We start from the raw sequence: 21,531 nt of genomic DNA on the forward strand, positions 1-21,531 counted from the left end.
CCAGTCGACACACAGGGTGTCCTGCATTTTTCGGTCAAATTCGTCTCGGTCAGTTTAGGAACAACTTTTGCAAATTTATTTCAGTTGTCAGAAGCTTTTTTTCTAATTTCTAGTATTGTAATTTAAAATATACATTTGTAATTACTTGTAAAATTTAATTTACAAGTTATTAGAATATTAATTTTCCATATGAATCTAGATTTTTTATAGTTATAATTCGAGATAGAGTTTAAAAATAGAAACAGATTTAATATTTGAATAATATATACACACATTATAGAGAATTATCATCTAATATCTAATTATTACGGAAAAATAGCGTACAAATTTTTGCTTTAACTCTCATTATCGGTCGAGAGTAAGTGCTGAATATCGATACTTCTTTTTTGAACACCCCCAGCTCGACAAGCCAACGCTCACATAATCGCGCGAAATTCGTGACGCTCGACCGCTCGGTGCGACCTTGACGGGATCCTCGCGATGCCAGGTCGTCAACCTTCGCATCCCACGCTCGCGTCCGCGCGAGAGAGTGAATCGTCTGGACCATCCATCAGTTCCCTCTTTCTCTCCCCCTCTCGCTCCCTTCTTCTCATTATCTTATCGTATCTTGATAAATACAAAATATTGCAGCGAGATGCGTCGACTTTTTTTCGAACATCGCGATCGAGTACTTTTACGGTATCGACGATTTTTGTTGTAAATCCATCTTGAGCGATTCGGGAGATATAAATTATAAAAATAACAGAGCCAACAAGCTCCTCGCCCGTTTGCCTTGTTGCATCAGATGATCGAACGCGGTTACGCAACGTTCAATACTTTCGAGAAGTCAAGTTGCCGGGGGATCGGGAGAGCTAAATGCTTTCTCTCCTTTCCAACCACGAGATTACGACCTTGTCCCGACTCTCTCGGAGCCACTCTCGATTTCTTCCGGACAGGCCGGCCGACCGGCCGACACTGTCTACTGACTAATCTGGTGCGCCTTTCCTTTTCGCTTTATCGGTTTATCGAAGAAAGCCATCTCGCATGCCATTTTTTAAAAGATATATTTTATTTCACGTTTACAACTGTACGATGAGAAGCAATTTTTTATACGATATTAATTAACATTGGTATATTCGACACGCGAACAAATATTAATTTTTAATTAAAGAGAAGTGCGTCGAAAAATTTTAGAAAAATTAAATTTTGAAAAATTATAAATTATATATGTCTTATTCCATTAAAATGTCGAGTTAATATTATGATATTTATTATGAAAATTTAACTCTATCGTTTTTCATAATTATTCATAATTATTTTTTCATAATATTCTGAGAGGAATCCTCATTGAATTAATTTATATTATTAAATGTGAAACGTGAAATATAATATATTTACATATATTTTGTTTATTGATATTATCGATATTATTGATATTTATTTAACTGTATCATGCACTTTTAATATATATGTTCATGTATCAAGCTGACATTTATAAAAATATTTCTATGACTGATAAATGGTTTAAGATACGCTTAATATCTTTATAGTTAATGCAATTCGTTAGAAATCCGCGGTCAATTTGCGAGTATCGGGCGTTAGTATACTTCGTCTATTGCGTTTTACCGCGAAACCGAAAATGCCTAATAGAATGGCTGGCATACCTAGCTGAGCATTATTAGCACTTACCTCTACACCTAACCGCTGTACTTTATTCGCTTTCGAAGGATTGCGCGCGTGGTCTCTTACAATCGATCTGCACTCGAGTTCGTGCACCGTTCTGACAGTGCAACACAATGCGCAGTATGCATATCCCTCAGGGATCCTCGTGACCGGTTTGCCGGAAAGAATCGCAAGTCCGTATATTTCCCTTATTACCTGTGGCACAGCGTGACCTTGCAATCTCGTAATATCAGGAATCGAACGCTAGCCAAGCGAAAAGCACTCGAGCTTCTCAATAGAGATCTCTGCGGTAATTATACAGGGTATTTCGAAAGAATTCCTTGAATTCATCGACTACAATTCTTTCGGTTAAAAATTTTTTAGATTATAGATTATTAAAAATTAATTAAAACTCGTTTTCATAATTATCAAAATCTTTATAACAAATGTTTTATCTATAGGGACTTTGAAAATTTATATTCTAGAAATATTGCGAGAATTCTTTCAATTTCGATTTTATCGACTTGAATCTTAAGAATAATTGTTAAAACTCATGGGAAATTATTCAGAATTCCGAAGAAAAAAAATTGTTTCTTTTTCAAGAAATATTTTCAATCAAAGTATTTGTCGCGAGACGTCATTCTCCAAACACGTGCTTCGCGCAGTCTGCGACAAGTGTCGCGAATCGCGAGTAGCGAATCTAGCGATGGACGATCGTCTCGATATTACCCATTGGATTACGCGATCGCGTCTACCGCGGTTATTTAAAATCGAAGTCCATCGCTTCGCGCGTACCAGTGTTTGTCGCGAGACGTCATTCTCCAAACACGTGCTTCGCGCAGTCTGTGACAAGTGTCGCGAATCGCGAGTGGCGAATCTAGCGATGGATGATCGTCTCGATATTACCCATTGGATTACGCGATCGCGTCTACCGCGGTTATTTAAAATCGAAGTCCATCGCTTCGCGCGTGCCAGTGTTTGTCGCGAGACGTCATTCTCCAAACACGTGCTTCGCGCAGTCTGCGACAAGTGTCGCGAATCGCGAGTGGCGAATCTAGCGATGGACGATCGTCTCGATATTACCCATTGGATTACGCGATCGCGTCTACCGCGGTTATTTAAAATCGAAGTCCATCGCTTCGCGCGTGCCAGTGTTTGTCGCGAGACGTCATTCTCCAAACACGTGCTTCGCGCAGTCTGCGACAAGTGTCGCGAATCGCGAGTGGCGAATCCGGCGATGGATGATCGTCTCGATATTACCCATTGGATTACGCGATCGCGTCTACCGCGGTTATTTAAAATCGAAGTCCATCGCTTCGTGCGTGCAAATGTTTGTCGCGAGACGTCATTCTCCAAACACGTTCGAATATTTCTTCAACATTCTGAATAACTCCCTAAGAGTTGCTATAACGAGATTATTCTTAAGACTTGATAACAATAGAAATTGAAAGTTCTCGCAATTTTTTATTTCTAAAATTGAAATTTTTCGATCAAAAAATTTATTGGATATTTAATATCTAATTAATAGATATTTAATATCTTTTTCTAGTTCTTGCAGCATGAGAGATCTATTGAAGAATATTAAGACTTAAATTTGTTTTTATTAAGATAAAAAAAGTTATGGCTAATTATTATTGTATTAGGTAAAGTTATACCTTATATTAGGTATTGTATTAGGTAAAGTTATACCTTATATTTTCAGACTTGTCTCGAGTCTTTATATTTATACATCCTTGTGTTAGATAACTGCAATACTTTTTATCAATATATAAAATTGTTCGCTACGCGAGCGCTAAATTTCTTCTGAATGCGCTAGATTACTGCGGACGATCGTTTTCACGGTAGTGTTTCGTTCGTCATGTGTACATGTTGGAAGAGACCCCCTGCGAGACGAGGTTAAACACGCCGTTTAACCTACGCCGTAGGTTTTCAGGATGATCCATCCCGCCGCGAGGGTTAAGACAAATTTACGCAATTCATTTCTCATGAGAAAATATATTCGAAGAGCGAGTGCAATGGATATACACAATTTTTTGTTTTTTGTCCGTGTTTAATTATCTAATGCTGTCTCACGCGATTTGATAGATATTCGTGGCTCGCTAAAAAAATTCAAGATACGCGAACTTATGAACTTGAATAATTCATTTCCTGCCATTTTGAAATTAAATAAGTTTAAAAAACGACGAGAAATATTTTTTCCTACATGATTTGTAGGAAGCAATTCTCAACGGCAATGATATAAATCAGCTCCATATAATATAAATTATATTTGTTATATACAAATGTGCTATACATTTTTATATTTTAGATGTACAATTTTCATAAATATTACACGCCACTTTTTTTCAATGATTATTCAAGATGATCATACCGTCGCAATTTTTCCGCGAATGAAACGTTCCGAAACCCTTTAGTTTAGTTAATAAAGAATCGAATTCTTCCGGTATGATATCGTTACAAGTGAACCGTGTAAATTCGCTTTTATACGTCTAATGCATGATTGAGGCGTATCATTAGCGGACGGGCGGAGATGGTCTAACATTACCTCGCGTGGCTATAATACTGGAGGCGAGTTCGCGCCGACGAAACCGGAAACGATTAGTCAGATTACGTGATGGGAGGCACCGTTGGCTCCGTACACCGGACCCGCGACTGGATCGCCGATCCGCGCTAAGTACGCGATCGCGTATACACGGTATACACGCCCGTCTCGATCGGTCCTAGCACCGATATAATCGCGCGGACGCGTACTTCTACGGGGCATCGCGGCCTCGCTCTCGTATGTACTGGTAGCAACGGTGGTGGACTCGTTTGATCGCATTAAGTCGGCGTTACCGCTGCTCATCTCGTATCAACGACTCCGAGAACGACCACTGCGCATCGACCGATCCTGATTCTGCCGGATTACACGTGGCGCTATGCCAAGTCGTACGCTCCGGTGCCGTTGAACCTGAATAAACGAAATAAAATTGATTCTCCGCGCTTCCGCCGCGAGTCTCGTACATGAGCTCAAAAAACACTTCAATCAATCATTATTTCTCATTCGACGGATACACGAGATAATTAATATTATTAAATAAGACAATATATACAATGCGATTACCTGATAGTAAAATTAATAAGTAACATTTAATTTCTAATTTAAAACTAACTTTAATGAATTAATAATTAAATTAAATTTAATAGTAATTATATAATTTAAAAATAATTCTCGATCAACTAGAGGGTAGAATTTCTTATAAATTTTTCCGCATGAATGATCATATTAAGTTAATCACATTAATGACTGCGTTATTTCGCTGCTTCCCTTGACAAGCCGAGAGGAGTTAAAGATAGTAGCGATCTTGATTCTTCTTGATTGCGCGCAGCGGTATACGAAGTATAATGCTGTTGAACCTTATACTGATAACAAGTAACAACGTCGTTCGCTTCTCGAAGTAGAGACTCGCGCTTCCTGAACTAATTGACAAATGACTCTGTGCGTACCACAGTAGGGTTTTAATTATTCTTGATATCTCGAAGTAATTTATCGAACTATCTATGGAATTCCGATGAAGCGATTATCGCTCAGTTATCATGGCAGAATTGCATGAGCAGGAAGTTTAAATCGAATCCGAGTGATATTAGATACATTGGGAATATGAAGATTTGCAATATAGCGATCTTAAATGCCATATAAAGTGCGAAAATTATTTTATTTTAATTACGCAAGAGTTTAATGCAACTCGAGAATGCGTTCGATACCTTTTTTTTTATTCGGCTATTCGCATATACTATTAATAAACTTTCAAAGGATAATTTTTCAATTTTAAAATTAATCTCGTGCATACATTATTATTACATTTATTTACTGCAAGAATGCAATATTGTTACATGTTATTTCTGTTCGAATACACGTTGTATCCTTGGTTTAAGCGAATTTACGAGAGAGAATTCCGGCTCCATTTACAAAAAAGACATCAAGTGATTTTTCTTTTTGTTGATACTAAAATAATTCTTTATTATTTTCGAATCGACGAATTGAATAATCACATCCGAGTTATATTGATGCACGAAGAACAGTAATTCAATAAAATCGATTGTAAAGCAAAACCAAAGAGAAAGAAACAATTGTTTTTTCGAACTATCAGGAATTGTAAAAAGAAATGCACGGTAAATGAAATATTTGCGCATAAATAAAAATAAATAAAAGATAATATAATAAAAATGTAATATTCGATCGATAATAATCGAACAACAATAGACAAGATTCGAGTATATGTTTTTTTTCTTCCTCTGCCAATATAATAACTATAGATTAACGCATCAGTGTTGCATGATATGATAATATAGGTCTGGTAAAATCAGAAAAAGATGTAAGCCTACGCGCGACGTTCGATTCTACGAATAGGCCGCATTGAAAATTTCAATAGTCCGACAAGACAAGGTGCTAGGGCGAGATAAGACCGCTGGCAATTTTATGCAACCGTTGCTGTATCTATACGTCCCACGCGAAAGAAAAAGAGGCGTAATATTATTTCTCTCTGGGTATATACATATATATAATTCTTAGATACGTTTCGCGACATTGTCATCGGTGAAACTACAAGTGCTCAAACAACGTGTTTACGAAAAAATCAGAAAATGATCTATTCTAAAATTTTCTCTCGAAGTCGTATCATGGAATCGAGAAAACTTCCTCTTCATAGATGTAATAATAAATAATAAATATCAAATATATACGTATACGTGTGTATAATCAAAGAAGGATGGATGAAGAAATACGCAAGGAATATTTTTTACCCGTCGATTTTCGACTTGAAGATGATAATAATCCTGAGGGAGACAGACAGCCCGCGGTTCTCGACGCGGCGATAGAGCGATAAGATTTTGTTTTATAGCGATTCATCGGAAATCTCAAGAATTACGACCGGCGAGAAACGACGAAACTTACGTTCTCGATCGTATCCCCTTTACGACTGCAGTAACGCAGCCGTGTTTACGACTCTGACGGCGGATCTCTCTCCGGCGGGATCGACGTACCGCGGATTTGCAACGTAATCCCTCGCGATGTAACGACAATATGCGCTCGAGACTTGGCGCGAGGGGTCTCCCTCTCTGTCTCGGGGTATCCTTGTAATTAAGGCCGCCGCCGCGAGCGTTGCCGTCCACGTCGATGCGGAAAAGTGCGGACCGAAACGGATAATAATTGCCCGGGGGCCGCCTCGATACGACATTATAAAGTCATCATGGGCGAGGGGGCACGCGCGCTATTCTCAGCTCGGGCGACTTTTTTTGGCCAACGTCGATCCACGGAGATCTGGATCCTCGACGCGCCGCTCATCAATTATGAGTTACGATCGCGCCTCAAGGCTTAGCCGGCAATCTCGGCCTCGAATCGAACGTCCTCTGCGCGCGTCTCGCCGCGCCTTTTCCTTCGCTGCTCTGACGTTAACTATAAATTGCCTATCCTGCCTTTTGGCAAGCGAATAGTAACAATATCCTCGAGTGTTTATTGTCTACCATAGAGTCTTTTTTTCTAGAGTGAGACACGGACCGCAGATAGCTTCGAGTAACAGTCAATCATGGGCTGGCTCGTAATAGGCTATCTTTTATTTTATCAGTTTTTTAAATAAAATTGTAGAAAGCAGAATAATTATGCGTTTAAAAATGTATCTAATTAAGTTTTTTATTTAAATTATTTAAAAATATTATGAAAATTACATACAATAATGACATAATATACATTACATATAATATCAAAATATAAAGCATTTCTATTTTAGTTAAATTTCATACGTAGAAAATATTCACATTCTATGGTATTTTTTAATAATTTTATATAATACTGGAAATGTGAGAAAACCGTTTTACGTTTCCCTCGAAATGATGATGAATGCGATAGAGATCTCTAATCTGGCAATTGATAAACGTTTTCATTTCCATACCCGTAGTTTTACTATCGAGAATCTCCGTGAGAGTAAAGTGGACACGCGAGTTAACTAACGGGAAGGATTCTCTTAGCGCTAGCGATATTATTCGCCACGGTTCGACACTTGGATAATATTACACACTGCGTACAGGATCAGGACTATACGATGAATGCACACGCGCATGCATAGCGCATCATTAGGGCGTTTCGCCGGCGGCGGCGACGCGTCGTCGCCGTGAATCCGCCCGGCGCTGAGGGAAAACGCGCGGAAAATGCGGAAAATTATATTCCTCGCGACGCGTCCGCGTGTTTCTGCGCGAAACGTGTTTGTTGCATACACACGCGACGCAAACAGGTTACTTTATAAATAACACGCGGCGGCATTGAAACGATACCGTGATCGCGTGGTGGCGATCTCACTCCATGTACAGTATTTCAACCGACATCTATAAACGAGAGATAATCGAATAAATTTTATCTAATCTGTTTTCAAAAGAAGCGAATCTGAATTTTAAATCTGAACAATTTATCATATTTATATCGCGAGAAATATATTTTCGAATTTCGTCAGGGTGGTCCCCTCCGCAAGATTTATGTTAGTATTCACGTGAAGCAACGTGTCGGCAGCACGTGTCTCTCTTAACGCCCACGTTGATCGATGCTAGAGGGGGAAATTGTTTAATCGAGAAAAAGACTCTTATATAATGTATCGATGCCGATACGTTCACGCCCCCGCCATCCCAGAAAAGGGAACGGTTGTAATATAATAATAGCGAGACCTCGTGCTCGTATCTTACGACCTGACACCGCGTCATCGTGCATCATAAGATGCACGTAATTGCGCCGTGATTGCATCCTCATTTTCATGCACGTGTGTCGATCAAGATATAAGCACGGCTTGATGTAAGTGGCTATAAAAATTAGATTTCCACTCTACCGTGTCAAAGTGAGATCTGAATATCGTTAGATGTAGGTGCAGCGTGAGATATTAGTTTATACATGTATTATTAAATTGTATTAGTATTATAAGGAAATAATTTATCACAACATATCCTCTATTTATAACTTGAAAAGCAATAAATTATAGTTCTTTGTTTAGGTATAATAGATAAAGTTGTGGAAACATAAGTAGAGGATCTTTCAACACTTTAACCAGAGATTTATTACACACATGCTATACTTATTACATAGATTCATAGACTTTCATACACATGTGTGTATCTTAAAATTTATTTAATATTATTTAATCTCAAGATAAAATTCTGATTATTTTATGGCAGATTTTTAGTACATCTATTCTAAAGATTTATATTCTGAAGTTTTTTTATATTATATGTAATATATTAATATATTAATAATTGATGTTAAACGATACAGATATAATCAAAATTATACAGCATGATGATGCTGCATTTATAAAGAATGTGACTTGCAATGCATATCATTTTATATGCTAATTTTCAATGTCACTCTTTTAAGATTTCTCCAGCAGTACGTATAAATCACACGAAGCGAAACCGAGAGTAAAAGATATCGCGACCTGATTCTCCTGAAAAATAGAGCTATATTTTTTTAGATTGATCGATGTGTAAGGTTGACGAGCGACGGGTTGGAATAAATTATGTTAACAGCAGGTGCAGAGGCAGTGCGTTTCTCTTTCTCTTTTTTTCTCTCTTTCTCTCGTCGCGTCGAGTTGCGCGAAACGTCACGAGGAGAGAATCGGCGCGATGCGTAGGGTTTTAACCGGCGATAAATAACGATAAATTCCTCCCACGTACCCTCGAGAGAGAGTACGAGTGTATGAATACTCTTGTACGGCGATACCTCCTTCCTCCTCTCTCTTCGGGAGATAATTTCAATGGGCTCGCGCAGTGCGCTCGTACTATGCGCACAGCGCGCGGCACAAACGTGCTCGCGAAGCTGATGCATAAATACCTATAAATATGACACGGCGGGGCCCGCGGTGTGTAACGTCGCATATTAAATTACATTCTTAAGCAGCCGCATCGGCCGACAGTATGGCGCGCATCAAGTCAGCGGGGCTGATTAAACGCAACCACGGAACGTGGTGCATCGTCACAATGAGACGGACGAAGAGCGAAGAGAGAGAGGAAGGACGGCCGCATCAGTGAGCGAAAGAAGGAGAGACGCTCGTTCTGTTCTGGGCATTCCCCAGAACGTGCAAGCCTGATTCAAGCTAGAGTTGCCGAAGAGATATGGACAAGGGAGAGAGGAGGAAGAATAGGCGAGGAATACGAGATATGGCGAAAGAGAAGGACGGAGGAGCGAGTAGGCATACACCACCGGAGGCTAGGGATGCTAATTATTCTGGTTCATGCGAGCAATTTGTCGAGTACTCGGGGAACGTATGTTTAATACCTGCGGGGCTCCCGGCTGCCCCGCGGGTATTTACATCTGCGGCGAATACCGCGGCCATATAACGCGGATATGTCGAGAATTATCCCGGGATTATACAGTGTGTGTCTTCGTGAGCCAGCGAGAAAGAAAGCGGAGCTCCTCCGCTTCTCCGTTGGCGGAATCGCGAATATGCGCTCGCGTACGTAAGGGTAGCAATCTCGGGACGATGTGCACGCGCGCGCACGGGGTTAACAGGAACCGCGATTTTCCAAGTCTGCTTCTCCGTTTCCTTCCTCTCTTTCTCCCTCTAGATGTGTGTTATCACGCGCGCGCGCGCGCACGTAGGTCTTCCATTCTTTTTTTTTTCTCCATTTTCTCGACAGAAATTATGCGCTAGTCATTTCACTGAGGCTTGTATCTGGAATATTAGCGCACTTCGCGGAACATGTATTTACGAGCGAATGCTCATGCGGGAACTGCGCTTCGATTGCGGAGGTAACATCGTCTTCACGCTTGATAGCACTTTTTCCTCGAATAATTTTGATGGCACACATAAGAGGAGAAAAATTAAATGTTATACTAACTTATAATCGTAATATAATATTTTTACATCGTTTTATATATTATGTCTATGCATTTGAATAAATTTAGTTCATGCGTGAATTGAAATAATTCAAGGAAAGAGACGTAAATTCATTTTTTACGAAACAAATTGAAATTAAATAATCCGAATATAAGCAATACGTGGATTTTGAATTTCTTGAAATCTTCTATTTTGATCTCGCTTGTATCTCACAAAAGGATAAAATGATATTAAGAGATAAAATCTACTAAGAACAGCATCACATGAAGGATCGAGAATTATTTCTGGATTACAGCAGACGCGTGCACTCATAACTTTTCTAAACCGGGGCCCCGTTCGTTTGTAGTGGTGAAGGCTTCTCGCTAGAGTAGCAATCTGCGGGATGCACGTGGGGTTAACAGGATCTCTACTTTGATTCTTCTTCCTGCTGCGAGGAAGATCGCTCCAATTTCACAGTAAGAACACGTGATATCAAGTCGCGGTTGAGTACTTCATCGCCGGAAGCTAAGATTTAATCGTTCCTTCGGGAGCACTCGTTACAAATACACATTCCTCGTAACGAGAAGGGAGCGAGATTTATTGCGCCCTACGAATATGTGTTATCATGTCTCGGCATAAATGTTTAGTTAATGAAAAACACGAGCTTTCGACGATCAGTCAAGATCAAGACGTGTTTTCTTTGCAAAGCCTTGGGCGAAAGAAATTTTCTTTCTTTTCAGGTAAAAATTTTCTCAATCAAATACAAGTCGTGATCTACTTATTGATTTTCGGCTTAAACGAGATTAGAGATTTGCATAGTCGTCGATCCAGATAGATAGCTTCACAAGTTTTAATAATCGAAAATTATTATTGCGAAAGACATTGTCGTTCCCGATGTCGAAAATCGACCTCGTATACCGATGAGCCGATAGAACTGGTTTATCGAAATTTTTTGGGTGTGGTTATATTAAAATCGATTATGAAAGGCGGCTGAGACGGTCCAAGGCGTGAACCGCGTAAATTGTAAAATTCTAAGAAATCGGAGTGAGATTCATTGTATTGCACAACATCTTGCCGTGCCTCCTGTCTGCTCGACACAATAATTTATTTACTAAACGATGAACATAGACTCGATATTAGCGTTGCGCTAATTCGGTGCCTCTTGTATGTGAGAATCCAGGTAGAAAAATTCCTTTTCGCGCCTTCGCATAAGGAATGCAGCGTAAAAGACGGTTTTTGTGTCGACAAAGAGTACGGCTACTCATCTTTAAAATTTTAGTTTGAAGGCAAAATTTATTCGAAAATTCGATTTTTTTTAAATTAAATTAGATGAAGTTTGATTCACGTAATTTTTTATTCAAATATCTTATAGTAAAATCTTTCATTACAAATGGATAGAAACAATGAATACATTAATATATCATCAATCGCGGAATGTGTTACAAGGCTCAGCTGTCACGCTTTCGTTCCAAGAATTGCCGCTCGATTTTCTTAATAACGTAATTCTCGGCTTGTGCGTTACATATACATTCAAACGGACTTATGGTACGCCTATCTCCTTTCAAACCGGTGTTTACACTTGTACCTTGAACTCTGTTCCGATATGTAAGACGCATTTCAAAGCTATTACGCCATATAAACGCGATGATGCTATCGATGAATATATCCGACTGCGTGATTAAAATCATGTATCTCGCGAGATAATAAAACGAGCGGATTACGAGTAAATAATAACGAGAATACATTTAAGTCTGCAAGTGTAAGACTTTACAAATTGTGGCTAACTAAGCGTCATAAAATGCAGTGGAGGTATTAAAGTGCTATCTTCATGAACAACGATTAGGGCAATTAAAACTATAATCTGTGAACACGCAATCGCGCGTAAACCGCCCGCAGTATCGACCGCCTGGCAACGGTACATCGTTAAAAAAGACATCGGAATAATTTGCGGATATCAGCGATGCTAAATCGCTCGTGAAAAACTATGAAAAAGTTAATTATATTCTCTCTCGCGGAATTTCTCGGATAATAAAATACGTTGTATATTTAAAAAAACTCTTGTCCATAACTTCCGCTATCTTTTGAACCGTAAGTATCAAAAGTGCAGTTAATTGCTGAGAAAACTAAAGTCATACTCTGTGTGAAATAACACAATAGTAATCGCGAGAGTGTCGGCGAGTTACAGGGCACAGAGCCACGGACGCGCATTGTCTTTTAACGAGGTAACATGCTCGCGAGATATCCAGGTCGAGATAAGAGCTTTTAGAAGCTTCGTACACAGATCGGATTCTAAAAGCTCTTCTCCGTTCGAATGCAAATTATGTTAGGCGAGATTGCACGCAAAGTGCTTATCGAAGTACGACTAATGCGAAATATACGTAAGTAACAATTAACGCGCATATTTTTTTATTTTATAACCGTATCCGGTATTTAAGGAGATAAAATACACATAATTGTCGACGAATGAGATAAAACTCGATGTAATAAAAATTTTTGAAATAAAGTCGAAAGTCAAAAATGAAAAAGCTGCAATTAATCATACTTATATATTTCGTATTTTTTACCGTTCTTTTTTTTTCTTTTGAAAGAAAGGGAATTATTTCTTAAATCTCTAATTCCCTTGAATTTTTAGAATGCAAATTATAATAGTTTATATCGTATGGAAGATCCGCGCGGTTGATGCGATATTTCGCTTCCTGTATCGTTCGTGCAAAGATTGTAGAAATGAGTATCCTCAATAGCTGCGAGACTGTTATCAAAGGACACTAATGTGAGGTGTAAGTAAGCGAAAATTAATGCGCCGTTGAGTTTTTCACAGCCGCTATCCCGTCGCGATACCTAGCTATCGCGGAAGTTTGTATTCCTCGCTTAATACGCTAATTGACAAAAAACATGGCGGTATACGTTCAGTCGCATATCGACCATTTAAACCCGATAGAACTTGAAATAGGCGAGTTTATAGATGCGGGATCGAACGATTAATATTTGATTAATGAATTTCGCAATTAGAATATTTGTTATATATTTAAATATATACTATTTCGCGAAATTCAATCATTTCCAATTTTATTTCTGTTTATATAAAATTAATTATTATTATATTATTATTATATATATATATATAATATTTTTATGTATACATCAAAAATAAAATCGGAAATACTTTGATTTTATTTTTGCTATAAAACGCATTTTCCATATTATTCGCGTTATTCTGTCGGCTTGCGTTGCGGGAGAAGCGATCGTCTTCGTGTCGAGAAGAATTTTACGCAGTTTGCGATCGTAAACGGCATGGAAATACGCCTCTCGCGCTTTTAATACCGGCAATGCTGAACTTTCGATTTCGCATCTCCCTCGCGTTTTCGTGATTTATTCAAATCTAGAGGCGCGCGCATGAAAGACGCATAGATGAGAGAGAGCAACGCGTAGCGAACAACAAAATTTTACGAAATAGACCGTGTGCTCGCGAACGTATTTCTGGTTGTAAATCAACGAGTTATGCATAGAAATGGCGTAGTCGCCACTTCCGCCCGACAGCGTTTAACATTCAGCGTTCCTCTTCACCCACTACTGATCTCCGACACTCCGAGTGACTTAAAATCACGCTCGAGGCTACGCAAGGCTGCGTGCAATCGCCGCTCGTGATGAATGATCCTCGACCAAGAGTACTATGAACTATTTCTAGCGTCTCGCGATTGGCGATGGAGCATATCGTTCTTTATTACTTATCGAGACGCGTTTAATTATCATGCAACAGGCTTCGAGCTGCGTAAACTCGTTAAGGCCGCGTTTCATTAAAGCATTCAAACGTAACGTCATCTGATGAAAGTTTATTTTAATTGGGAAAAAAGGCGCGATATGTAAAAAATTATTTAAAAAAATATAAGTTTAAATTATATACCATGTGTAAATAAATATGGTTTTAGAAAATAATTTATGTAGAATATAAAATATGTAAAAAATAAAACATGTAGTTGAATTATCGTGAAACTTAATACGACTTGAAAGAAAGTTATACTTTTTCATCGTAGTTCGCTCACTTTTATTACCGGTCGTTTAAGAGAAATTATCGAGTTTGCCTTAATAAAATCAAACGTTAAAAATCTCGAAATATTTAACGAATTAGTCTTTCAATTCCAATCGCTTGGGATGATCGGAGGAAAGAGAAAATCGATTCACATTTTTTCACAGAAAAAGAGATAGTATGTCATAAGTTTGGCCGATAAAATCGTCATAATTTCGTTCGGATCACCACCGGAACTGTAGTCGAGATCCGATAGTTTTTTCAAAGTGGCACTCCCACGTCTCGGCAAAGTCACGAGCGCGCTTTCACAGCATACTTGCACGACCATAAAGATACGTCCCTTTTCCTCTTTCCGTTGAGCGACTTTTACAAATCCGAGCGCATAAAGTCAGATCTATGAACAGTTAATAGACAAATCGATCCGGCACAATGTGAAAGAAAACGATTCTGAGCGAAAGGTCAAAGGGGTCCAGTCGTGATGCGGCTTTCCTCGGGGAAATCCTCTGTTTAAAAAGCACTAATAAAGTTGCGCCAAGTAATACCAGATGTTGCGGCAACATTCCGCTTGTGCAAATTTCAATAATAACAGGACGATGGTTGAATGAAGGAGACGTAATGTTGAACTTAAAGTCGAGATTAAAGGTATAATCCATCGTCTTCCAGCACTGCTTATACTAAACTGGCATCTTCTTCCATACGTAAACACTCATTATCGATTAGCAGTGACGGTGAGATTATTTCTTCGCAATGTGAAACGAAATGGAGTACAAAGTCTAACGTGCGAGGAACGACATGCACATTAGTGAAACGTAAAGAAAGGTCAACGTATATTGGCGTATGGTAGGTGGAAACATAGAAATTGATCATTCTATTCATTCACTTCCAGTACATCAGCGCGCATGATAAAATATACAAACATGTGGTTGAAAATAAATATTTATATAAGAGAAAACTTGTATATAAAATGATGGATATAAAGTAGGGGCTACTTTGATTGAAAATAAAGTAGTAGGAAATTAAATCCTTGCGAAGCAGAGATCGTGCTCTGTCAGCAAGAAATATCTTGCGAGTTGCAAATTCAAAACTTGTAGGTTTAGTTTTCGAGAAAAATCATTCCCATGCAACTGATTATACTTTCGTGTAATCCGCGCACGATTAAGCGTTCACACGTATACATTCATGGTCGACTAACGATTAATCCGCCCAGCGTATTGACCAATGCCTTGACATGAATGCAAGATAACCGTGCAACAGACGGGGTTGCATCGGGATTAGGAGCGGACTTCGTTAGCGAGCGATTGTTACTGAATACCTGAAATATGAAATGAGGTAGAATTTCACATTAAAAAAAATTATACATAAAGGGTCAAAACATATTCCAGTTACTGATGCATAATTGAACTAAAAATAACTGCTCGTATTGTTTTATTATTACTTAATGCATCTTGCAATAATCTTTTTTCTATCGTCCTATTTATTATCTGATTATTTTTATATAATAGTATTTGAATCTTTACTTTCTCGTGAATGTGAATTCTCGATGCATTCGACGACGTAATTTCGACCCACGCCAGTTCAACGTATGTGCATTTGTAATTTATGCAGCTTCATTGAAAAAAAGTCAGGCGTTATGCTAATGCACGAGCGGGGTATTATTCACGGCCGTATGTCACTGACCACCTACCCGAGACCGCTGAATGTAACTGAATAATAATATTGCTCGTCTCTCTTATCGCGCATTTTTCTCTTTCTCTTTTCGCGCGGATAAAGATTAGATTTTCTGTCTTTGTACCGCCTATTTCGTTTAGTGTTGAACTAGGAATCATCGCGGGATTCGTACATCTGCGAGCGCGTAGTCTCCAAGTATTACCGGGATGATATTAAATTATAATTCGCGGCACGCTCTACCGCGTTACCTCATACTTTCCTTTACTATTTATAGGCCGACACTCGCTTCGCTCGTTCGTTCCTATTCCTTGTCAGCGAGAGCTACGAACCGACGTCGAGAAAACACACTGACACGCTCGCGAGCGCAATTACGGTCGTGAGAAATCATCCTGGCAGATGTAACAACGTGTGTAAATACGTGCTGTATCGAGGAAATTGAAACATTTCTATGCAGTTTATGAGAGATCGTATTTTCCTGCGCGTTGAATAATGTCTGACAAACGTCCTTGGTAGATCATCACGACGCCGCATCGTCGTTGCACTTTGCAAACTGTCAAAGTTTACGAGAGAAGGGGAGGGAAGGGGAAAGGAGAGAGATATCTATCAGCTTATAATTGAACTTTTTACATTTGCTTAATATTTTCTTGGAGAAAATTAACATCTTGTAATTAATTTTATATCGTATCTTTGCGACTCGTATCGGTATTGATCAAACTTGAATACGGTTTACTTCATTCTCTGTTTTCCAGAGTACAAATTTACTTTCATTGTTAAACCGCCACTGCCACCCACAACCATCTGTTACTTTCTTTCCGCGGGCTTAGGTTAAATCACCACTGTATCTACTACAACTTGGTTACATATGTACGCAGCTAGGCGTGGATAAATAAACTCCAACTCGCGCATGCATTGTTCGCTTCCTCAATTCTCGAGAAAATCTCGACGATGTCGTAAGCGATATTCGAATCGCAAAATAAATAATGAGAAAATGCAATTTGGAATTTTCAATTTATCGATGTCCCTCAATTGCCAAATCAATTGGCATGCGTTGTGAGTATATCACAAATAATATTTTTAGATTTAATTGGGAAGATAAATTAAATCTTTCACAATTATTTGCGAAGAAATCTTTCCAATTAATCCATCGATTTGTAACGCTGCGTACATGTATATTCTTACGCAACGCAATCGTTTTAATTCCAGATCGAATTTCCGATACAATTCCGCGAGCATAATCGATCATCATGCACGACGTGATCGATACGTCGAGTCAAAAGACCGGAATGCGATAGGCAATTAATTCCATATGCTTTGGGCGACTTATTAATCGCGTTTTTCATTAGATTTCTTTTTTAATTATCAATTTTAGACGCGTAGAATATTAAATTTTATTTTTGCAATATCCTTATTAACGAGTAAAATAAAAATTTGTCTTTGAGAAATTTTATGATTAATAGAAAAGACGGATAATTATAAAAAATACATTTTTTTTCCAAAATTATACGCATATATATTTTAAATCAATTTTACACGAAACGTTCGCTTGCAGAGAATCTTTACCAAGTTCCATCTCTTCCATCTACTAAATTTACTTACAAAGATAGGCGCAAGAGTATAAGCAAATATACAGTATAATATCTCAAGTTGTACTCACCGGGGTAGCCTTCCGGGATGACTATTTCCGGTCCCACTTTGACATCATGACGGTAACGATGCATCAGCAGCGTAGCTGTGACTCTGAGTGATCTCTGCTGTTGCTTGTACAACAGTATCGGCCTTCCACCGGCACCTTCGACCCTGACCACTCTCGGCAGTGAGAATCTATCCAGGAACTCGCGCAACGGCACGAAACCGCCGCCGGAACCCGCGGCCTCGGCGGTTGCCTCTCTTGAGCTCGGCAACGAGTCCTCGCCGGTTCCGGTGGCCTCGCCGCTCGACAGCGTCGAAAATTCACCACTCGATGACATCGCGGCACAGTATCGCTTTCACAGTATCTCGTGTCAAATCTTCTCACGGTTTTTTTTTTACATTCCGATGCTCGCGATATGCGTTTCACGTTGTCGTATCAAAATTTTTGATTTTAAAAATGCCCTAAAGCGATTAGATCAAATGACCTTTTGTCTGCATGCTCAACGAAGACACGACGAAGATCACTGCCTAAGATTGCATGACATATCATTTGTTTAGATTTATTTTTATTAATTTAAAAAAAATTTTGATAGAATTATAAAAATTGATTTATAAAAATAACTGTATTAAAATCTCGCTTGAATATATAATGTAGGAGAAAATATTATAGTCTTTATCGAAATAGTCACTACATTATCTAGAAAGATTTATAATGCGATGAAAAAGCTCCGAGGAATTAATGTAGCGGAAGGAACGATTCTCGCAATAACACGAGCAGCTAACTTGCTTCCTGCTCGTATATAACGATATGCACCCAGCGATGTCGGAATACAAAGTGCATTCCTCTCTCTGCTCCTTCCCTCCCCCCGTTCTCCGCTATGCCTCAACCACCCCCGATGGAATTCGTCTTTTCGCGAGGCATGACAGTCTTGATGCACCAGCGAACCGTGTGAGCTAATGAATGATTACACTTTGGGCACTTTGACGATGATGGTGATGATGATGAATTTATGACGATGATTATATATATCTCCCCTATAACATACCAGTGCGTCGCCACTGGTGTTTGCCTTTCGGACGAGCGACTGGTTCTATGTCGGGAAAACGTGAGCAGAATGATGAGGCATGCTCTGCTACTTACGAAATGTCACCTTTGAAGTGGCAACAGAAATGTGACACAGTTGTAACAAAAAGGGGATAATATATTATTATATTATTATATAATTAATGAATAGAATAAATATTAAATATTATTGCGTATTGCAATCATTAATATTTTCTTAATTTTAATTGATAATTAAATTAATAAAATTATAATAGAATTTTATCGAATGATTTTACTTTCGCGTTTTATAATCTACTTTATTAATCTATTTTAATATTCTCTTGTGGTCGCCTCTCAAAAAATTATTCTTAACGCTTAATCTTATATTTTCTTTCGATTACAAGTTTTCGTTTCTAATTCGATTTATCTTTCAATCGTTCTTGGGATTTTCGCATAATTAGGGACGATGATTTGTGTCTATTAGCATCTCCTAGAGCGACGTAAAATATAATTTATTCATGCTCGCTGTCATACGCAGTCCATAATGTACTTTCTTGGGTGACTTGCACCTGTGACATTCCACGGCTTCGCGGCGATACTACGTACATCGCATACGAATGACGAGAATTAATATTCCACATATGTAAGATATGATGCGCGCGGAGACTCTGGGCATTATCCGCGGTTCCGGTCATGAATACACATGAGATGGGAGATTCTTTTTTTGTAAACTCGCGGCTCCTTCCTCGTTATTCGCAACAGAATGTTTCATCCGCGAAACTTCTGTAATCGCCATGTAATGGAGTTTTAATTACCTGCGACTAAAGCGACCGTGACGAAGGTATCGTGAATTATTACGACAGCTGACTATGACGCATCTTAATAAACCTTCGATTTTTTTATGTTCATATTTTTTTCCTTTTACACGATTTTACATTTGTTCGTCCTACGCGGATCTTTCGCGTTAGTATGCGTCTTGTACGCAAGAAGACTTGCTATTCCGTTCGTACGCACGATCTTTTTCAAAAATCGCGTTCCCCCTTCTTACCACACACATACGTTCGCAACGAGCAATTATGTCTCGACCGAAACTTTCAAAGAGCCTCGCGACTTCAAGTGACTGTGACGGAGCGTCTTTCTTCTTTTTGAGACTTTTCGATTTCACTCTCCGTCTTTTGTTATTGTCCGCTATTTAAAAATGACATTCATCACGTGTGGGACAGCTGTCAAATGTCAAAATGTCCACTTTGTCGAACATAATGTAAGTAGACGTAAAACTGACAAGAAACGAATTGCGAGAATTCTCGATATCAGATAATTAAGCTACATTCATGTTGAGATAAAAAGTCTCGTCGCATTCTAGTGCATAATAGATCGTGCGAAGTGAAAGTGTAGATTTAGCAATTCGCCCATTAGCGGCTATTCTAAGCTGAAAATGTTTTGTTTTCCACGCGGCGTTACTGCAGACGTCCCTGATGTAATTTTCCTACAGAAGACTTATCGTGCCGCCAAGCACGTAATCCTGGCAGCGATTTTAATCGAGCTTATGAAAGTTTCTTCATTACGTGCAACTTTCTAACGATACAATGATTAATTAAGTACCAGGAACAAAGCAGGGAATTTTAATCATTGCTTTAATTTAGGTAAGATAATAACGTTTCGCGAGCGAGGTCTACTTTAACACAGTGAAAGTTCGAATCCAATATTGAAGATTATCGACAGTTATTATATTTTGCACGCTTGCAAGGCACGACGAATACTTATAATTTCAAGAATTATAATTTAGATTCTACGTTGCAGGGTCTAATAAAATTTAATAATAAGCATGCAATATATAATCTTGTATGAAGGATAAAAATTATCATGTTGCGTATGTTTTCTATCCTCATTATTCCGTGTCTGAATACACAAACAAGAACAAGAATAATGATTACCATAAAGGCCACTTTAAATATTATAATCCATTCTAACGCTGTATATCCATTAGCTTCACGATTTTCGGAGCACGATCGAGCGCTATTCGAAACAGATTTGATCCCATTCACTGTAATTATCCTTATCACTCACCTCGTCGATCATCTAAATTTAACGGAAACTCCTTCTAAAAATCTATTAAAAACATCCGTACAAGACATTTGATCCACTCATGCGTGCAAATAAAATTGATGCACGTATCGAGATCGCGACACAGATCTGTATCTCCATAAAAATATTACGAGAACACCTCAAACAATCGACTGGAACGACGCTAAAATAAAAAATGGAATCGTTCGTTGAATTTCCTCGCGATTTAAACGCGATCCCGTACAATTTTCGATACTCGAGCCGGGAAAAATTTTCGCGAGTAACTCTCGACTCTTCTCGAGAGGTCGGATGTATCTCGACGCGGTCGAACCGGCATTGATCGAGCGATCGATCGATCGATCGAGATGCAGCTGCGAGAGAAGCGCGACGAGGAGCGCCCCGACGTTGCGGACGAGATCGCGCGACTAAAGCTCGCAAACCGCAGAGACGCGGTCGAGCCGTGTCTCCCCACTTCGGGATCCCCAGTTCAAATAAACTGTATCGCGCAGGCTCGCAGTGCTCTCGGGAATCTCTCCCCGAGTTGTCAAGACTTTTCTTCCTTTTTTTCTCCCGCGATCTCGCGACTCCTTTCCTCGATCAGTTCGAGACTTCCGGTTCCGCACGGATTT

The 21,531-nt window shown here is 39.0% G+C and overlaps 1 protein-coding gene across 8 annotated transcripts in view; it reads right to left on the minus strand.

The window, feature by feature from the left end:
* The window catches only part of LOC145963907 (uncharacterized), a 40,153-nt gene extending 18,829 nt beyond the window's left edge, over positions 1 to 21,324 (minus strand). Inside the window, exons 1-2 of one of the 8 annotated variants that reach the window (XM_083086303.1) lie at positions 20,906 to 21,324; positions 17,819 to 18,255 (exon numbers count right to left, since the gene is read on the minus strand). In XM_083086303.1, coding sequence (XP_082942429.1) covers positions 17,819 to 18,131 — 313 coding nt within the window. In that variant the 5' untranslated portion in view covers positions 18,132 to 18,255; positions 20,906 to 21,324. Of the gene's footprint in view, positions 1 to 17,818; positions 18,945 to 20,772 lie in introns of all 8 variants that reach the window. The other 7 variants (XM_083086294.1, XM_083086286.1, XM_083086271.1 and 4 more) reach the window with 7 other exon arrangements.
* Positions 21,325 to 21,531: the final 207 nt, after the last annotated feature.

This window comes from Camponotus vicinus, unplaced genomic scaffold, assembly GCF_025532165.1.
Source record: "Camponotus vicinus isolate PSW18456_S1 unplaced genomic scaffold, iyCamVici1.0 SCAF_1, whole genome shotgun sequence".
NCBI classification, from domain to species: Eukaryota; Metazoa; Arthropoda; class Insecta; order Hymenoptera; family Formicidae; genus Camponotus; species Camponotus vicinus.